The following is a 20,880-nucleotide window of genomic DNA, read 5'->3' on the forward strand; positions in this document are numbered from 1 at the left end:
ATAATAATAATTTCCTAAAAATTAGAGCATAATGGAGTTAGGGTTTGGAATTAAGCTGAACCCCCCATGTTTCACCATCCATCTATTGATCACAATTCGGGGAAAAAAAACACTTCTGTAAACTCTAAACGGTGTTTTGATGGAGAGTGCACAAAGTATACAACAAATCATCACAATGATACAAACCGTCTGTTGTTGCTTTAACACTGTTAACAATGTTAAACTTCTGTCAATGGAAGGTGAATTCCATAAGCTCACCGACCTGAAGAAAGCCACATAGTCAAATGATACTCAAGACAGAGCTTCAGCTAATCTTACAGAGACCATTTTACGTGGATTTAGGTCTATTTCTACTATTAATTGTTTACCCTCAACATTCTTTGCCCCCTTCCCCGTTAGGTTGCTGTAAGGCACTATCTCCAGAAGCCTCCATACCACAATTTCCTACAGATGTACATGTAGGCTTCCCTGGAGACTGCTGTTTGGGTGCTGATTTCTCTGTTGCACCAAACTGGAACATAATATCAGTTTGACAAAAGCCATCTAAGCCAAGATCTGGTAGTGTGAAGCTCTGGTCCTGAGGCATGCTGAGATTCTCTTGCAAGTAATCCCCAATCACTAGATTATCATCCACTGGAATGGCACCTGTGAGAGTCTTGAATGCAAATTCAAGGCAGGGATCTGGCCATGAGTCCCCAAAAGGCAAGACAACAGATGAATCCACTGGCTTCTCTGAGTACTCTTTCTGACTTTCAAACTTTTTCGTGGGTTCCCCTGGATTCACCGACGACTGTTTCTCACTTTCCCCTAAATTCTCTGTCGACTGTTTCTCACTGTCAAACTTTCCCGGATTATCTGTAGCCTGTTTCTCACTTTCAAATTTTCCAGCGGGTTCCTCTGGAGCAGCTTCATCCTGATTAGGATTTTCACCCACCTTAGATGCATTTTCATTTAACAGCGAAGCATGAGGTGTAGTTAATACTTCACCAGCAGTGTCAAGTGGGTCTGTAGTTACTACTTCACCTGCAGCGTCAAGTGGGTTGGCCTCTTTAGGTGCCTGATGATTGTAACTATTTGGACTAACACCTATAGCTGGATTTGCTTCAAGATTAACAGAATGTTTAGCCACCATTCGAAGGGCCCGTTCAGAAATTCCCAAATCTGGTGTCAACTCAACTTCGACCCCAGCAAGCCGTTTTGAAGCCCTACGAGGCAAGGGGAGTTCTTTTCCATCTTGGGTGCTAATTGTGCGAAGCTGGGCCCTGGTTTTACGCTTTCCAAGACTGCTCCCTGAAGGCTGCTTCTCTGGAGAGACCTCAGCTGACGGAGCTGAAATAAGCCCATTTCCAGCATTGACTATCTTGTGTTCCATGTTCTCCAATGCTTCAGATTCTTGTTGGGCTATGCTAACTGGTTCAAAGCTTTTCCCATCTGCAGAATGCAGTTTCTCTGAAGGCTGCTTCTCTGGAGAGGCATCTGCTGCAGGAGCAGAAATACGACCTTTTTCAGCACAGAGCATCTTCTCTTCCATATTTTCTAAGCCTCCAGATTCTAGAGCTTCACTGATCAGTTCAGTGCTTTCCCCATCTGCATCATGTGGTTTCTCTGAAGAATGCTTCTCTGCAATGACATCTGCCTCAGGAGGTGAAACAAGACATTTTTTAGCACAGATGATCTTCTCTACAGTATTCTCTAAATCTGGTGCCAACTCAGCTTGGAGCCCAGCAATCCGTTTTGAAGCCCTACGAGGCAAGGGAAGTTCTTTTCCATCTTGGGTACTAATTGTGCGAAGCTGGGCCCTGGTTTTACGCTTTCCAAGACTTTTCCCTAGGGGCTGTTTATCCGGAGAGACCACAGCTGACGGAGCTGAAATAAGACCATTTTCAGCATTGGCTATCTTGTGTTCCATGTTCTCCAAGCCTTCAGATTCTTGTTGGGCTATACTAACTGGTTCAGAGCTTTTCTCATCCGCAGAATGAAGTTTCTCTGAAGGCTGCTTGATGTCCGCTGCAGGAACTAAAATAGGACTTTTTTCAGCACTGATCATCTTCTCTTCCATATTCTCTAAGCCTGCAGATTCTAGAGCTTCACTGATCAGTACAGTGCTTTCTCCATCTGCATCATGTGGTTTCTCTGAAGAACGCTTCTCTGCAAAGCCATTTGCTTCAGAAGATGAAACAAGACCCTTTTCAGCACAGAAGATCTTCTCTTCTGTATTCTCTAAACCTCCAGATTTTTGAGCTGCACTAATCAGTTTAGAGTTTTTCCCTTCTACAGAATGGAATTTTTCCAACAGCTGCGTGTCTTGAGAGACGCCAGCTCCAGAAGCTGATATAGACATGCTTTCAGCAACGACCATCTTCCCTTCCACATTCTTTATGCCTTCAAATTCTTGGTGATCACTAATTGTTCGAGAGGTTTCCCCATCTAAATAGTAAAGCAAAGTTAAAATCAGAACTCAGAAGCAAGGAATTTCTACTTTTCGTATCAGTGGCTCATCATTAAGGCCACTGAAGTAAGTGTCTAACTTGGAACTTTTCTGTGTTAAGCAATTAAAGCTCCGTTAGGATAACAGTGAAGTGGAATGAAGTGAATTTATTTCAATAGTTAAGTGAAGTGAAAATGGAAAGAAAATACAGAAAGAAAATTTCAAGGCTAGTGTTAGTTGGAAGTAAAGTTGATGTAAAGTACCCTTAGAATCATTTAGGTCAACAACATAGAGAAAGTAGAACTTGAAAATAATTTCAGCAGTATTTCTGCAGAAATTGGAAAATTAGTTATTCTATGTAAAATGTTAACTAGAAAAGAAAAAATATGAAGGATCCACAAAGTTTACATTACAAAATTATCAATGTGAACTTTATTCATTTTTTCTGCTTTTGGTAATGATCACTTGGCCAGACACTTTCATTCACTAATCTCATTTTACTTCACACCTGATCAAATGAGGCCTAAATTGACACAACCCCACAAAGAGCATCAGTGAGATTTCTTCCAATTGATTAAGTGTTCAATAGCCAAGTCAACATTGAAAAGGGTTTTTGACCTCTCATCCTGTTGAAGAGGTGTAGCCCTTTGTCAAGGTTGAACAACAGGCACTTGCAGTGCCTGGGTTTTTTAAGTCATGACACCTTGGGTACTTCTATGCATCTTTAGTCTTCTCATATCAATGAAGTCAATCATAACCAAGAAAGGGGGTCTCTATTTTTACTATATAAAATTTTCAAAGAGGATTAAAAAAAAAAAAAAAAAGAGCAGATATGGAAATCTACACTGACCTACAGCGAAAAAGGGCAACGATAAGCATTTTTCCACCACAGAGGAGGATTCCAGAACCAGTTCGTCCTCTACTACTGCTTTACTCAATATTGAGCTCCGGCCTGTGAAGAGGCATCTCCTTGTGGCATTACCTGCTATTTTGTGTGTTTTTGCTGCAGTAGGTGGCTACAAGAAAGAAGAACAATTGTCAGAAGTCAAAACCATAATTCTATACTAGGTTCAACTGAAAGTGCATGAAAACTAGAGGCTGCAATTCTTGATCCAGCCAAAAAATAATATAGATGTTCAAGGGAAATAGTCCGCGGAGGTTCCTGAGTTGCATTCAGCAGAAACTCCACAAACTGCTATATTAAATAATCTAAAAAATCTTTCAGCCTCCTCCAACTCATTGGAGACCTCGAATATATGATAATTAGGCCCCAATCCATTTCTTTGTTAAAAAAGGAAACAAGAAATTTTCTGCTCACGCCGTATCATCCAAAAAGAGGCGGTCACCAACCCTCCAACTTTGACCAGAGGTCAACAAAACCTAACGCAATTTGAATCCAGTCAAGTTAGGATTCTCAAATTGTGATTCAACCCACCACAAACCTGCTAACCATTTTTAAACTAGCACCTAGGTTTCTTTTTCCAGTTTTTGGATTGACAAGTTGCAAATTGCCCAGGAGTAGAAATGGAACGAAGCAGATTGTTCAGGTAACATTGCATTTCATGGGTGTTTGATGCAAGAGATGAAAAAATAATAAAATAAAATATATGACTGTTTTCAGTCTACTTCTTGTCTTATAGTTACTGGCTGCTTGTCCCTGTATCTCTTTTGTGATTGTTCCATTTTTCATTTTTACGAAAAAGTAAGTAGTTTATATATAAATGCTACTGTGATTCTTTCATATCTTCACCTTTCACGCCTAATGTGAATGCTATTTGGTCAAAAGGAGTGAATAATATCTTCACAGTTTGAATGGTTGATTTCATTTCCAATCATTAATTATTTTTAGAATAATGCGAGAGAGAGAGAGAGTTGACTTCTCTTGGATTATAGCTTTTCCAATGTCTGGTTTTTGTGAAATTATAAAAAATTATTTCGTTCTAATTTTTATCAACTTAATATTTCTGCTATTTACCTTGTGTACACCATAATCTAAGAACATTCTCTCCCTAGCAAAGTCAAATATCATGTTGACACAGCAAGATGGCAATACATAAATGGCTCTTGCACACACATCATCATTAATAAAAAAATTTCATTTGGCAAATTCATCCCAATCTCCATTACAATATAACAAAATAACCCATACTTGTGTTGGCATTTTAGATATGAAGAATAGAGTGTAACAAATAAAATCAACTAGTAATGTTACAAGAGAACAAGTCCAGCCCATTGTGGGGAATCTTACGTATGGCAGCTCAGGTGGAATTGCAAAAGTGCTCTGCATGTGCACCACCCATCATGGAGTGGCAAAGGAATGGGCTCTTTTCCTACATTTCCCTCTTCGCTTCACATGCATATTCTCACTTTTTCTTTTATATATAACCTTTGCATATGATGTATAGAGGTGGTTCCTTGTAGAGGCTTCAAGCAATATCTATATTATCTCTTATCCACCTGACTAGAATATAGATTACAAAATTTCAAAAAAAAAAAAAAAAGGAGTCGATGAAACCTACTCCTTATTGCAACTGGAAAAAAGGTATCAATCTATTAGAGGCATGAATGCATGATCAAGTATTAACCCTTATAGAAGTTCTACAATTTTTGCAGTCCACCCTAACAGAATGCTTGTCAAAAGAAGGCAAGCAATAACAAACTCAAAATGTAAGGTGCCTCTCAGTTCTCTTTTTCCTTTTAGTGCCTTTTGTAATTTTAGCATTAAAGATACCACATAAATTATGCAGACGCCAATCCAAGTGTGGAAAAAAATAGAAATTCGGACGACCAAGAAATGTATTGAAGGCGAGAAAAAACAGAAAAATTGGGAAGACAAATAAATGTATCGAAGCACGCTTACAGAGATCTCTGTATCTATAGACTCCATGTCACTGATTTGCCTTTTCTTTGGTTTGGTTGCACACTTCCCAAGATCACCAGATTCAAGATAGCGAAACACATCCTTTAAAGAGCGGAATTCATAGCCGGTTACAGGATCGATGTAATACTGTAGCAATTAGCCAACAATTGATATATGAGAAATGACAAGTTGTTAATATTTTCACAGATGCAAAGTAAATTTTCAATACAAAATGATAAATGAGAAAAGGTTGTCGGCACAGCCAAGCAAGAGCATAAACATTTATGATTTAACAGAACAGATAACACAGATCTAATATATCAGGACCTCAAATTGTTTTTATATGCTTATTTATATAGTGTAAAAGTGCTACATCAGAACAAAAACTGAAAATAAAGGCAATACCGGGTCTTTTCTGGTTCGACCCGCCATTTGAGTAACCTTGATTTCCTTAATCCATCCTGGGGGCAACCCCTCTGCTGTATGCTTCTCCACTACAACCTAGAGATTAATTGACAATCAGATTTCATCTCTCACAAAGTCGATATAAAACTGCAAATTTATGAATCCCCATAAACAACAGATTTACTATGGGAAACAAACTTTGCTTGCAGATTTGGTAGAATGCACTGCAGCATCTCTTTTGTTCTGTTCAGATGTGGGACAATGCACTGCAGCATCTCTTTTCTTCGGTTTAGATGAGTGACAATGTGTTGCAGTGTCTATTTTGTTCGGTTCAGCTGAGTGACAATGTGTTGCAGTGTCTCTTTTGTTGGGTTCAGATGTGTGACTCTGTATCTTCCCATTCTTGAGATAGCGGAAGACCTCTTCCTTCGAATAAAATTTGCTTCCAGTTGATGAGATGTAACACTACAACACAGACAACAATTCCATTTACTAGTAGGCCTAGAGAGAAAAAATCTTCAAATTTTATGAAACATTTAAAGATCTTTATTTTTTCAATGGCTTTGTTTATTTTGTATTTTCCAATATATTGATCTCCAGGGGGCAATATACAATCAAATAGAATTTGGAATATCTATTCTAAGAGGTCATCAGATGGCTACATAGCAAAGAAAGAGATTATTTTGAGCTGCACATGAATATAAAATGAAAGCTCGTTACCAATATAAAATGCAAAAGAATAAGCCATTGCCTGCTTATGTAAATTTGAAGATATACTAAGATGTATAAGATTCCCTCCAAAGATCCATAAATCCAATCCCTAAACATATGTAAATCTACTCAAGTCCTATGAAGATTAAGTCTTGGGCAGTTGGCATGCAATGCACAGATTAAGTCTCTCTCACAAAATCAAGAGGACTCACGTTCAGTGTTGAAGTTATGGTCTATTGTAGGGGAGTTTACATAATGTTCTTTCCTTATCAAGGATTGAGTGCAAATACACATAAGTACATGACTTTAAGCTTGTGATTAAATTATATAAGGGAGTGGGGCTTACGGTTAAATCAAAAAGACAAACTGTGTACCTGTTTCTCTTGTCCCTTCTTTTCTTCTTCTTCTTCTGTTCTACACTCTCGTAACTACTGTTACCAAGCTCTTAGTATTGCAACATGGTATATAAGCATTAAATAATCAGTATCTGCTATCCTCTTCCTTGTTTTGAGGTCCCATTAGGGTTACTTATATTGATATTCTCATATATCTCCACTGACCCTTCACCCTGTGGTTTCTGTTTCTCTTGCTGATTTATATCTTGCAGTTTTTGTCTTCTCCCTGCACAAGAAATCCCCTTGCTGGCCTTTATCTCTATATGGTTCGATATTATGAAGATCACATGTTCTTTCATGGCCTGTTAAGAGTTTCTTCTTACTGATCATCGGGGCATCACAGCTTTGACTTTGATTTAAGTTTTTGCAAGCATATCCTGCCTGGGATCCACCTGCTGTTCCCCCTTTTCATGTGTGATTTCCTTCCCGTTTGGGTCTTCCATGTGCAGCATCATCTGGCCATCAAATTTAGCTAAAATTTTGGTGACTTTTTTTATCTACATTAAGGGAGTACTTCAACATCAAGTATCCCTGATTGCTACTTCTTGGAATTCTTATTTTTTTGGGACTGGTTTCTACTTCTGAAACAGGTCCTATATGGTCATATCCAATCATAGGATCTTCATTAACTACTGGGGAACCATTATACTGTCCAAGAGGGAGTCTCAACCAGAATTTCACCCCCATCAAATCTTCTGATTTTGTTTTATCTGAAACGTACTCAGCAGCTTTGAGTCATCCACTTCCTCATCTACTGCTACATTAGCCCATTCAAGTACAGTTGCACTTCTTGCTTCCTCCTTTCCAATCACTTGAGTTACTGATTCTGGTGCCTCATCTCATGATTGGTATGCCCAATATATTTTCTTCCTACCAGAACACTTGACAACCATCTTGTGTTGTTCTTGCTAATGGTACTGCGACTCAAGTTTTTGGTCATGGTGTTGTCATTTCCTTCCTCATCTTTAACTTTTGTACTTCATGTGCCCCGGTTACTTTTAAATCTTCTTTCAATTAGTCAACTTACCAAAGCACTAAATTCTTCTGTTACATTTTACCCTTCCCATTATATCTATTAGAATCTCAAGACAAGGAAGACAATTGGTGGAGGGCTTGAGAAGGAGGGGCTACAAAATCTTGACGATGCTCTTCTTTTATGGTTGTCTTTGCTACTTCCAATGTTGCTTCCTTGTACAATGGCATTTTTGTTTGGGCCATTTGTCGCTTTCAAAAATTCAACACATGGTTCCCAGTAGCAAGTCTATTCCTTGCATTTAGTGTGAGGCATGCAAGCTTGAAAATCATCAATGTACTTTATTTTCTTCTCATGATGTCTCTATGAGTCAAGTCTATATTTTCTTCGGTCCATTTTGTTATTTGGGGTCCATGACATGTCAAGAGTCAATCTGGTTTATTTTATTTTATTACCTTTGTGGACGATCATCCTAGAATGACATGGGTATATTTTTCCTTCTTGTCTACTTATCAAGCAATTTGTATGAAACAGACTTAGTTTGGTATTTGTTTGAAATTTTTCTGTTCTCACAATGCTCTGGAGAATGCTCGATAAGAAATTTCTTCCTTCTGAGCATGGTATACAGTATACTACATCAAACATTTAGTACATATTCTCCACAACAGAAATAGTGTTGACGAAAGGAAAATCGACATTTTGTAGACGTTGCTCTCTCTTTAATGTTTCAAATGAATTTCCTAGGACTTATTGGGGGCATGTCGTATTGACAGCCTGTTATCTTATTAATCATATGCCTTCATTGGTCCTTCACAATCAGTTCCCTTTCTCTGTTCTTTTTCCAAAATCCTTGTTGTTTGGGTTACTACCTCGAGTATTGGGTTGCACCTGCTTCAATTGACTAGCTTAGGTCCAAGATTCTTCTTTAACTCTTGAAACAGAACCCTATGTCCTAACCAACCCCACCCCAATCCCCATAAGGAAAAAGAGAAAAGCAGTCCTTGCCTATTTCTGCTTGGTACCCTTGCATTATCTATCACCCTTCACAGTTGAATTCTCGTGTAAACAGAAGCAGCAAATGGGACATATTCTTAACAGTTGCTAAAAAAATTCTGAAGTTCCACTTGCTGGGTTGCCCTTTCTATTTGACATTTGTTCAAGTGTTGGTACTTAATACTTAGCATTCACAATTTCCACAATGAAAGGATGATCTCACTAATTCAAACTAGTAAAATTTACAAAAAACAATGAACCAGAGAAGCAAAGCCCCTTTCAGTTCCCAGAAAGAGGCTCTAATTTCAATTTTCATTTCAATCTCCTTCTTTCAAAGTGTCTACCCATGGAGATCTACATCCATTCACGCATCTAAGAGAACTCCCTTGAGTGCCATATCCCAGGCTACCAGCCTAAACTTCTCCCAGGCTCAAAAAGAAAACCTGAGAACCAAGCAATGGATGATTTCAACAAATCTCTGTCAGCACATGCGGAAATCACGGAAGTCATTCCTCAAGGAAATTTAACATTATAGATACAGAACTGAAAGCTATGAAGCACAAGTAATTAAAATTTCCCTCTAACAAGTTGAAAGAAGAACGAGCAAAACATTGTAAGTGGCAGACTGCAAAATTCCTTCAATTTAAGCAAGGTCTGAGGACATAAACAATAATTCGGCTCCAATTAATGAACACTACTGTGCGATTAATTACAATAATGACAACTCGGACTCTACAGAGTTGACACAACATAAAAGATTTTCTAATGGTTAACATGAAAGATTTTGACATTAAAGTCGAAGTCATCATTTCAAATCTGTAACTAGATCATGCATGTTAATTCAGTAAATGTGTATCCCAAACAAAACGACCATCCATTGAGGAGAAAAGGAGGATAGACACCGAAAACAAAATGTAAAAATAATGATAGTATGCATAAAAATTGGCTACCTTGTACGTTCGTCCAGCGGTCATACCACTCTTTCTGGTTTTGGTCACCATACTCCAGCCAGTGGGCAACCACTCTGGTGAATCCTCCATTTGCGCAGCAAGCTATTGATTAACTGAAAAAATTAGGATGGATCGTATACAAAGTACAACAAAAAAGTAAGGCCAAAAAAAAATCTCTTTCAGACTCACTTGCTTCTTATTATCTCTTGAGAATCTTCTATTAGGTTGAGGCGTGACACTGCAGAGATCTCCAGATTTACTATGGCGAGCAACTTCAATCTTGGAACGACACTTTTCTCCAGTTTTCAAATTAATATAGTACTACAAAAACCAGAAATGTATAAGATTAACACTACAAACTTTTCCATGGAAGATGATGAAAAATCTCGAAACTTTCATAGGATGCCAAATTTGATAGTCTTTCTTCATATCAATTAGTTTCTTTTTCAATCTCATGTGGAACAATAGTTTTTTTTTTCAATCTCATGTGGAATAATGCACATTTTCAAAACAAAAGACTTCTAAAAGGCACTTTGTCGAGAAAGGATACTCAATATTTCGGATATGTATTCAAAATAGAATTCATAAAATCAGAGACATATGATTCTCTATAGCTATAAGAGAAGCTCTTCGAAAAACATAACTATGCTCATAAAGTAAAAAATTTCTTCTTCTTTTTTTTTTTTTTTTTGTTTTTTTAAGAGCAAGGTTATATCATGTTATATACTAATTAATTATCTTAATTCCCATTTCAGATACATCCAAAGGCTCTCATTTTGTTGACTTTTTCACGACAAAAAGGCTCAAGAGATTAATACCAAATGTCAAGATTTCTAAGATGGAAGATGTCCACCAGCAAACTAGAAGTGCGTGGGTTTTCCTTGCACAAACTTTGAGAACTTGATTGACAAATACACAGCCAAATTGCCATAACATAAGAAGCAACTGTGATAACTAGAGTTGTTTTTATTAGTCTAATAGAAGAACCTACAGAAGCGTTACCAGAAAAAAATAAACAATTCTAAAACCTCCATAGAAGAGATGGGCATCCAACACCTATAATATGACTTATCTACATTCAATAAAAACACTATCTTCTATGCTTCTATCAATGGCCTTATGGAGAAAACCACCTTATCCTTAACCTTGCACCCATGAAAGGATGGTAGCATTTATTGGTTGCAACCATATCGACTGGTACATCAAGTATCTCCTTAACATAAGCAAGCAATCCACCTAGCAACCTTACAGTGCTTCTTCATCGGATCCCTTCAGTGCCAAGTCGGCTTGGGATCTCATCAGGGCTCATGTCTTTGTTGAAGCTTGGCACAATTTGGTCTGCTTCATGAGACATATATCCCTTGTCCCAGCTTCACCGTCTGGTGGGGTTTCTCCCACCGCCTCCCTATGCAGTCTTTTTCTTCAGAGACAGATTCCAGCCTCTCCATATTGCTACCTCTGTTGGAATGCCACTGAAGACAGGGATAACATATTCTTCAACTGCCCCTTCTCTTCCTTGTTTTAAAAGGCCTTCTGGCTAAATGTTTCCCTCAGAGAAGAACGATTTTGCCCTTTGATAGACAATGGATCTGCGTGAACAGGTCCTTTGCCAGGAAATCTTGTTGTGACATGGTGGGCAAACTTGCATTTGAAATTGCAATCAACCATATCTGGTTGGAACGCAACGTCAGAAGATGAGACCTCTAAGTTCAGATCTTTCCAGCAGATTTGGGATTCCATCCTTTTTTATGTCAGAACCAAGCTAGTTGTGGCCCACTCCTGGTGCACCAACACCCCTAGAAATAGATTAAATGAGGTCTTTTCCCTTCTCTTTTACAGGCATATGCCTCCCCCCCCCACCCCTCTTTGTAAAGGCAGAGCTTTGTAAGTTGTATTGCCTATTTGTCTACCCTCTTTTCTTGGGGAATCCAAGTTTTTCTCTTCTTTTGGTAATGAGTTTTTATTCACCACCCCCACCCACCCAAAAAACATTTTTTCTTTTTACATGGACAAAGGTGCAGACGTCAAACTCTGAAATGGACACAAGTTGTCAGATTTGGGGAACCCGAAATAGAAGGATTGATTGCCATATGCCCACAAAACAGGTGGATGGATGGAGGCCAGGTTTAAGATCATATTTGGACATATATGTCTCCCTTTTTTATGTGTGAGGGGTACATAGTAATTTAATTACATTTTCTTTCCTTTTTGGGATTAGTGCAACGTAGTAGTTACTTTTTACATATCCAAAATAAGAGACCGTTGCTATGTTCTTGACAAGTAGCCCACTTCAAGCCGTTCAAGATATTATGCCTGTTCTAGCCCTACCATCCCCCCCTATCATAATGAAAGGGTACTTTCGAGCTGACCTGTAACGGATCAAAGCGACCATTAGTCGGGCTGATCGGTGATTGGTCAAAGGCGACTGAGAAGTTTTGAATCCTCCATGTTCCTTAAATGGGCAAGACACCTTATCTTCTAAATTTTTAAATTTTCACAAGATTTTCACATTTTTTTTTTTTTAATATTTTTTTTATTTTTATTTCCATGCATCAACTGGATCTTTGGAGTTCAATGACTTTGACAACTGTCATGTCCATACACTTGTCCATTCCCTTCAAATACTGCAATTTTCGTTTTATTGATAAACTTGATAACAGAATTGAGAGTGTAGAAGAACGACGCTACCATATTAGGTTGAAAGGAGAGGACCATATTGTACTTGTTCCTTCCCCTAAAGGGTAAAGGCTGATGGTATTAATGAGTTTACCATATTCTGTATCCACATGTGGAACACAAAAATGACAAAATACAGTGGGACAATATGCAGGATGAATATGATAAATAGAATAAAATCAATGGAAATAAATACAAAATGAACTCTGATCATAAACCCATCATCAGCTATGGCACTTGGGCTTATTCAAGAGAAAGATATCATTCATTCCAGTCAATTACTTCAAAAAAAAAAAAAAAGTGAAGCTGATAAAGATGTGTCTCTGGAATAACTGACTGCACAAATCCATTAAATATATTAATATCTATGATAGCTGGACACTTAAGAATAGTAGCCACACCTATTCTGGCATTGTGGACATGTACAGCTGGGACATTCATGCATTGGTGGATCCATGATAATGTACATAAGGGGACGGCATGCACATGTTTGTCAATATCTACACAGATGAGGTGTTTTGACATGGCAATCCAACATGCAACATAACGCAATCCGGAGATCGAAAACCCTAGTCCGGATCGCTTATGGGCCCACCCGTGTTAAACAACTCAAACAATGAAGCTGATGGCAGTTACGTAATCAAACATAATTTTTTAAGGTCTAGTTAGGAAGATAAAGAGGGAAGGATAAGGTGGGAATTAGTAATTAAAGAATAAGGGTGGTGATGCAGATTTATCACCAAAATGGGTTTGTTTTCTTAGGAATAAGCCTATGGTTGGGTTGTATGCATGTTGGGCCTTTAGTCCAAGGGTTTTTTAGTGTAATAGGCCACTTTAATAGTTTAATGAGCCTAAACCATGGGTAATAGGTATGCATACGGGATTAGTTACTATGGTTTACATGTTTTGGTCTAGTAGTGGTTTGGTTCATTAGTTGAACCAGTCATGGGGTCAATAAGTGTTTAGAATGTACTTTTACTTTTACTTTTACCTTTTTACTTTTCTAGAAAAGGAGAGGGGAATCAACTCACTTTTGTAAGTAATGGTGGGGTGAAGACTTTCCCATACCAACTTTAAGAGGTGATGATTTTTCCACCTTTGGTAGTTGGGGGTGAAGACTTTTCCACCTTTGGTAGTGGGGGTGAAGACTTTTCCACCTTTGGTAGGTGGGGGATGAAGATTTTTCCACCTTTGGTAGGTGGGGGATGAAGACTTTTCCACCTTTGGTAGTTGGGGGATGACTTTTCCATTGTAACTTTAAGAGGTGAGGATTTTTCTACTTTTGGTAGTTGGTAGGTGAAGACTTTTCCAACTTTAGTAGTTGGAAGGTGAAGACTTTCCTACCCCAACTTTAATAAGTGAAGACTTTCTACTATTGTTAGTTGGAAGTTGGGTATGTAATGTTTTGTTGAGTTGGTCCTATAAATAGGGATCAATTGTAAGCATTCAAAAGACAACTCAGAATTTGAAATCAAAGTTTGCTTATGCAACTCTCTTCTTGTGTTTGATCAAGAATCTCTTGTGTTTGATCAAGAAATCCCTTGTGTTTGATCAAGGTAGGTTGGTGTTTGATCCAGTCGATCCACCTTGCGGTGTGAAGCCCGGGTGTTATATTATTGTTTATTGTTCCATCTTTTTTTTTTCATCTTTCAAACAAGTTTTAGCAATATCCTATTCTCCATATCTAGAATTCCCTATTCTCTGAGAAAAGATCCTACCCTGGTACTGTTTTGAGCTTCCTCAATTTCAGTATTACATCAATTGGTATCAGAGCATGGCAGAGAATGAGTCACAGTGGCCGCCGCCTCCACCTGATCCAATGACAAAAGTCATTGAGATGCTTCAACAGCTCTCTACTGGACAGAAGATCATAAGTGCGAGGTTGCAATCACTTGAGAATCAAAGTACTACTCCAATACAAGGTAGCAATGTACCATTCGAAAGGGAGGACAGGTATCAACTACAATTTGCTGTGCATCGTCAACATAGGAGAAGTGCTGAAAGGGCACAACAAAGAACCCCTACAGCACCACCTACCTTTGAGGAGCATATAAGATCTTATTTCAATGGTGATCTTGAAGCACCTCGTCGACGTACCGATGAATCACGGAAGGTCAAGCTTGAATTAAAGGAGTTCAGCGACAAGCATGATTCCCAGGTATTTTTTGATTGGTTGGTTACTTTAGATAACTACTTTGACCGGTTTGAATTATCTGAGTCGCACAAGATGAACCTAGCGCATACTAAGCTAGTTGGGTCAGCCCGCGAGTGGTGGAGAACCAAAGAAAGGGATCTAAAAGATCATGGTAGATCTCCCATTACTTGGGAAGAAATGAAGTACGAGTTGGCGGGCATGTGCCTATCTAAACATGAACGAAGAATGTACTTCCCTCCACCCGAGTCCCCTTTAAAGTCTTCTTTAGATTTCCAAAAACCACCCACTGGTGACAAGAGCATGAAAGAATTAACAGACCACATGGCCATTCTTGTACAATATGCAAAGGAGCAACATGAGAAGACACCTCCCATCAACGAACCAAAGTCAGAAGTTGAGGTTAGTGTGGAAGAAATTCCAACAATTTCTACTGTCAAAGAGGGGTTAGACAATGATGATCCCATCATTGAGACTCATGTGGAAGAAATCGACATTGAAGCCATTGTTCTTGAAAAGTTGGAGCTTATCCCTCAAGTCTTTGCCAAGGAGATTACCAATGTTGAGGACTCTATGAATTCAACATTCACAACCTATATTGATTCAGAGGATGATCATGTAGAGTTCATTATGCCACCATGGTTCTTTGAAGAGAGAACTCCACACATTTAATACTGAAATTTGAGCTTCCTCAATTTCAGTATTACATCAGGTGGACTAAGCATTAACCAAAAAATAAGGATAGAACAAAATTAAGATAAAAAGGGTATCTTGGGAAAAGGAGGGGGATTTGGTGACATTTACAATACTGTCACCATGGGTCTTCTTCCACTTCACAACAGGGAGAAGAAAACCAGCAGAGGTTATTGGTTCACCAAAGAGAAAACCCACTCTACAGTGATCTGACTGACATGGGATTTTAGGAGTACGTCACTAATCCCCAACCCTAATAAACCCAAGTAGCAATCCAAGGGGTTAGCAAGTTGAAGATCAAAGGAGTTGGTTGAACCAAATCTGGCGGTAGAAGCCTCGGTTACATTTCAGCAGAGATTCTACCAGCAGGGCTGATTCCAGCGACTCAATATCCAGGAATTGAGTCTCCAAGGCTAGAGGGATCACACATAGTATGAGACAGAATGGAAGGAGGAAGGTGAGGGAGATTGATCCCAAAAGGTTAGGAGTGTTAGTACCGCTGAAACAGGGAGTTATATCACTTGAATATATGGGGTTAAAGAGTTCAAGGGAAGAATGGAAAGAAAAAGGCGGTGTTTAATATAAGGAAGGAAGAAAAAATTAAAAATAGAAAAACAGGGATGGGACGTACCTGAAATTGAATGAACCCTGGAGGAAGAATAGGAGAAGGAAATGAAGAAGATGAAGAATCAAAGAATGGAAGGGAAAGATCCCACCAAAGAGAAGAATCTTGGATATGCTGGAGGAAAGAGAGGGGAAAGAAGGAAGGAGAGCACATGACTGTACAGCTCACCACTGTGAACAAGTCAACCCAAACTTGATAGGGTTACATGCATATAAATAAGATAAAACTCCTAACTACTTTTAAAAAAAAAGATAGAACTCAAGTAGGAAAGCAACACTAAAGCAACAAAACCAATCTCCCACATCACCACTCCTATCTAAAACTCCCATATAAAAACATAATCACAAATTACAAAATAACCCCAATCACATGGCTTTGGGTAAAAAATTGGTTCAATGATGAACCAAACCATTTCCTCTTTCCATATACAATCTGAATCACAACATCTGTTGGTTTATATTACAATTTCTTCCTTTTCTCTCTATGGGCAATTATCATGCAACTACACAATCTTTTGCGCTAATGAGTACAAGTGTTTCCAGCCATATCAAAAGAGACATTAATGTCAGACATGTATCCATATGGACAGGAAATGGTAAAATGGAAAAAAATGTTTAAGAGGGATAGAGAGGGGAGGGGGAGAGTTCAAAAAACTGTTTAGTTGATAATCAAGCTACCCTTTCTTAGAAAGTTATAAACAACCTTGGAAAAAGTGAAAAACTACTATGAAAATTTAATTAGATGCAGTCCGACCAATCATAACAATTTATTACCAATGCAAACATACCACACATATAGTACAGTTAATTTAATCATCAGCATAAAAGTTGTTTGATTTTTTTGTCTTTCTTATAACACTGTTTAAAAAATTGAAAGAATACATGCATCCTCCTGAGTCCCAAATCCATTTTTTTGCAGTTTGCTGAATTCAGCACCTTTTGTCAGCATTGGAATCTGACACCAGCATCCTTATCCATGCAAGTCTTTACAGCACATAATTCACTAGCAGTCCAGCAGTCCACTCTACTTCATTTCCTCTTTTTTTTGGAGGGAGAGGGGGGGGCGGGGGAGGATGTCTGGCATTACATAATAGCGATAGGTTCACATTCATTAGCAACAGCCACAATTCCAAATATAGTTTGCCAAGGGGCATGACAAAATGCTGAATTCACAATCAAACTAGAGGGAGGAGAGATGGGGAGGTGGAGGAAGAAATAGTGCTTGACAAAAAACACAAAACAATTAACAACCCATTGCAAAATCAAATAGAAAAATTGCACGTCCATACTCAATCAAGCATCTGTACAGCCAACGATAATATCAAAGGCTGAATACTTCCGAATAAATATCTCTGACCTTATTATACCATATCAATGCAATGACATCCGCCAATATTAACAAATCTCCCTAAATGATAGCAGAGAAGTCTTGAGAGTTAAGAACAATGTCTAAAAGAAGTAACTACAGGACACAGCTATGACACAATCCGGACAAATGCAATATCAAATCTTTTCTAGCAAATCAAGCAAGAAAAATTCACATGCAAATTTCATCAAAAGGCTGCACGTCCAAGTAACTTTCGAACCAATGCATAGAGTATAGTTTTTCCATGTTCAGAGTTAATATCCACTAATTTCCCTCAAATATTTGAGGCATTTATATACACAAATATGATACAAGAATGTTGGCTCTCTGCAGATAACTCCAAGTTCTTTTAATTGATTAAATTCCTTTTTTCCGATGATCATCATGAAACGAATCAAGGAGACTACCACTGTTTACATTGGAGTTCTGGTCAAATCACTAGACAACTCACCGAGAATGCCTTTAAAGACAGTAGGTCAATGCATTCAGTCGTTTACACAAATGAAGCACACATGTCACATAGTATGAAACCAGACTTACTTTGGTTTCCTATAATAACACATTAGTTGACATGCAGCCCGCTTTTTTCCAATCAATCCAAACATGGTAAGTTCACATGAGCTAAAAATGCCATTAAAAACAGTTCCTCCTCCATATAGCGAGTATAGACGATGACACGGCAAAATAGGCAACCAAAGTGAGCAAAGCAAACGCAAATGAAGCAAGAAAAGAAGGCACTCATAAGTCCAATCAAACTGAAAAATTAATCTAGCAGCAATAATCAAAATTGTATTCGATATTACCAAAGCATTTCATTCCAGTTCCATTATTCATTTGTTAACAACTGGTAAAAGAAACATACGAAAGCAATTTTTTCCAACAGATCGTACAATTACTAACCTAAAACCCTAATAATGACGGGAAAGAAAATAGAAATACAAGATAAACAATGTGAAAAAGTTCAATTACCCAATCTGTCCTACCGTTCGGTCGCTCCTTAGGCTCCCGAATCCAACCAGCCGGTAGGGAATCCGGCGACTTCTCAATAGCCATCAGCTAGTATCTGAAGTTATCCGGCGACAAACACAACGAAAAATGACACCTTCCTCCGTTGATCGACACACTGCAAAACTCCTCCTCCCTCACTTAGTGAGCTCTCTCAATCGCTTCCAATCTTGGTCACGCTCTGCGCAAGGGAAGTGAAGCCGCTAAATATAAACTGTCCATGAATCATCGGACAAAGGACCTCAAGAAACACGTTTTCCAAGAATCTGTGCTGCCATTATTGAGGAGACTCGAAACTTGAGAGATCGCCGGAGAAATTTTCACTCCTCCGATGTCCCAATTTCTGCAACCCCCTCCATCACTAACATCTTCCCCTCTTTTTGGGGTCCGATTGAGGAGTTTCACAGGCGTCGAGACAAAGACGAAACAGTAGAGTAGTGGAGAACAGTCCGTTGGACCGTGTGTTAATGTAAGCTGCTCTGAAGTTAGATGCTTAGATGCTTTCGCACTGTATTGCCTGTTGGTGGTAAGAGGCTTTCATGTTATATATAAAATTGTGCATGATGAATTTACTGTTTTACCCTTGAAGTATCTCAGAAATGACTCGAGCATAATAACTCTTCTGTTAACTCTTAACCAATAATGCCGGAGAGGATGATTTCCGGGTTCCGAGTTCCGAGTTCCGAGTTCCGATGAGGCTGTCTAAAGACTATACCATTGTATAACTTCAGAGCCCGAAATATGTGGCCAGACTTCAGCCGTTGGATTCGAATCTATTATTCTGGAGGATTCGATGTTTGCCAAATCATATGTCGTCGGTATATCGAACGGCTGGAGTGGCTGGTTATTCCATCTATGGCTGAGATGAGGTTGACCCCTTTAAGTGTGGGCCTCATTAGTGTTTTGAATAAAGCTGGTGTTGACCAAAAAGTTTAGTTGGGCAAAAGTTTCGCTAGCAGTGGGTGAAAGTGAATCTTATTGGAATAGGCAAAATTGTTGTGTTTTTTTTGTTTTTTTTTGATAGATGATGAGAAACTTGTCAGTTTTATTAATCCCATCCTCAATATGCCCTTAACATTGTTCAAAAAGTCACTTTTAATCAATAATCAATGGATTAAAAGATTCTCTTAACTGATAATATGAATTGATAAAAACTCACGTCATTTAGTAAAGAGAGAGGGTTGAGAATGTTGTTGATTTTTGATAAGGTAGAGAAAAACATCAATTGTTGGATTAGAGCTAGAATGACAAGGAGTCTTTTTCAGAGAGGGTGACATAGGTTGGGCACCCTAATGACACAACAACCTTTTTTCGTTAATAAATTATTATTTTATGTTGTATTAATTTCAATGATCACAAGTCAAACCTTCTCCTTGCAAGATTCAAGGAATTGAGATGATTGATCGAATAAGTCATTCATGATTCTAAACTATTCAAATCAGCTCAGTTCTGTTTGGCTGTAAAGGAAATAAAATGAATGAAGTAAAACTTGTATACTTTATAGTTTCTAATCACATCACTAACTCTAAATCATTCTATATATTTCAGAAGGAAAAAAAAAATCATTTTGTATAGTCTAATGAGTCTACGATTTGGATGTTTCACAAAACTAGTTTCATGTGAATATAAATACTATGGTGAATCAGCCAAACTCCTTGTAATGAAGCAAATAGAAACCCAAGGTGGTGAAATCTCTACCTTGGGACTGGTGGTCAAGATTTTTTGGCAGATCATAGGTGATGAAGCCTTTAATCATATTTTCTCCTTTCCTCCTTTCCTCTCTCGTGTCACTTTCCCGCATGCCATGTATTCTTTACTATTTTCTGTCCATATGTGTCCTTTCCTAATATAACCATCACCTGGCTTTAATATTTTTACCACACACTCAGCCCATTAGGACCTCTCTCATATATTAATTTCCTCCCCCATTGATTTATAGTTTCCAAGTGCATTTTTGTCGTATTTCTCTGGTTTTAGGTTCACTGTGATTCTTGGCTTTTCTCTACGTTCATTGGTGTTTTCTACCCAAAAAAAAGAGTTTTTCACATGTTCATGTTTGTTCCATCTTAGGTTACCTCATCAAATAATGATGATGATGATTATAATAAAGAAAAGGTATATCATCACATGATGCTCCCACCACTGTGGGGTTTAGGGAGGGTCACACTATATGCATCTATACCTTCATCATTGAAAAATTGTTTACCAACTCAAACTCGTTACCAATAGATAGCAATCAGCAACCTAACCGTTGCACCATGGTCCTCTACCTATAATAATAGTAAGAACCTTCAAAACTACAAAATGTAACACAAAGGTGATGTTTCGTCCATAGGTAGCCAAATGAGATATTGAAAGAGACAAAATAGGAATAGAAGTTGTGAAATAGTCCTCCAACTATTTAAAGAAAATTATTCGACTTTATTTCAATCTGATGCAGGTCCGACCAACATATGAAGAAGTCAAACCCAAGGCCTAGCATTTAGGTTTGATCCATAATGCAAATACAGTATTTGATTAATATTTCTTAGTTTTATTAATTATGCAATGTAAATATTTAATCTCAGCCATAGAAACTAAAATGGAATTGACGGTTGAGATATCGTAGGAACTTTTAGGGTCAAAATACTTTTGGCCAAATCCACCATT

The 20,880-nt window shown here is 38.2% G+C and overlaps 1 protein-coding gene across 2 annotated transcripts; it reads right to left on the reverse strand.

Moving 5' to 3' along the window:
- Positions 1–102: 102 nt before the first annotated feature.
- LOC122082816 (methyl-CpG-binding domain-containing protein 13) lies at positions 103–18,744 on the reverse strand. Of its 2 annotated transcripts, none has more exons than XM_042650594.1 (8): positions 18,210–18,744; positions 9,905–10,036; positions 9,716–9,817; positions 5,892–6,158; positions 5,694–5,789; positions 5,289–5,435; positions 3,279–3,444; positions 103–2,427 (listed from the first exon to the last, which is right to left on the reverse strand). In XM_042650594.1, the coding sequence occupies exons 3-8, from the start codon at positions 9,803–9,805 to the stop codon at positions 371–373; spliced, it is 2,823 nt and encodes a 940-aa protein (XP_042506528.1). In that variant the 5' UTR covers positions 9,806–9,817; positions 9,905–10,036; positions 18,210–18,744; the 3' UTR covers positions 103–370. The 2 variants fall into 2 exon arrangements, with proteins under 2 accessions (XP_042506528.1, XP_042506526.1); XM_042650592.1 differs by having other exon boundaries at positions 18,196–18,744.
- Between the last annotated feature and the right edge of the window lie 2,136 nt (positions 18,745–20,880).

Source organism: Macadamia integrifolia, chromosome 6, assembly GCF_013358625.1.
Source record: "Macadamia integrifolia cultivar HAES 741 chromosome 6, SCU_Mint_v3, whole genome shotgun sequence".
Lineage (NCBI taxonomy): Eukaryota > Viridiplantae > Streptophyta > Magnoliopsida > Proteales > Proteaceae > Macadamia > Macadamia integrifolia.

Excerpts from the sequence above, each read along its gene's own strand:
- LOC122082816 (XM_042650592.1), bottom strand. The coding sequence starts at position 18,279 with ATGGCTATTGAGAAGTCGCCGGATTCCCTACCGGCTGGTTGGATTCGG. Across the intron at positions 10,037-18,195 it reads CGAACGGTAGGACAGATTGG|TACTATATTAATTTGAAAAC; the intron begins GTAATTGAACTT and ends TGGTTTTTGTAG. Across the intron at positions 2,428-3,278 it reads GTTGCCCTTTTTCGCTGTAG|ATGGGGAAACCTCTCGAACA; the intron begins GTCAGTGTAGAT and ends TTTACTATTTAG.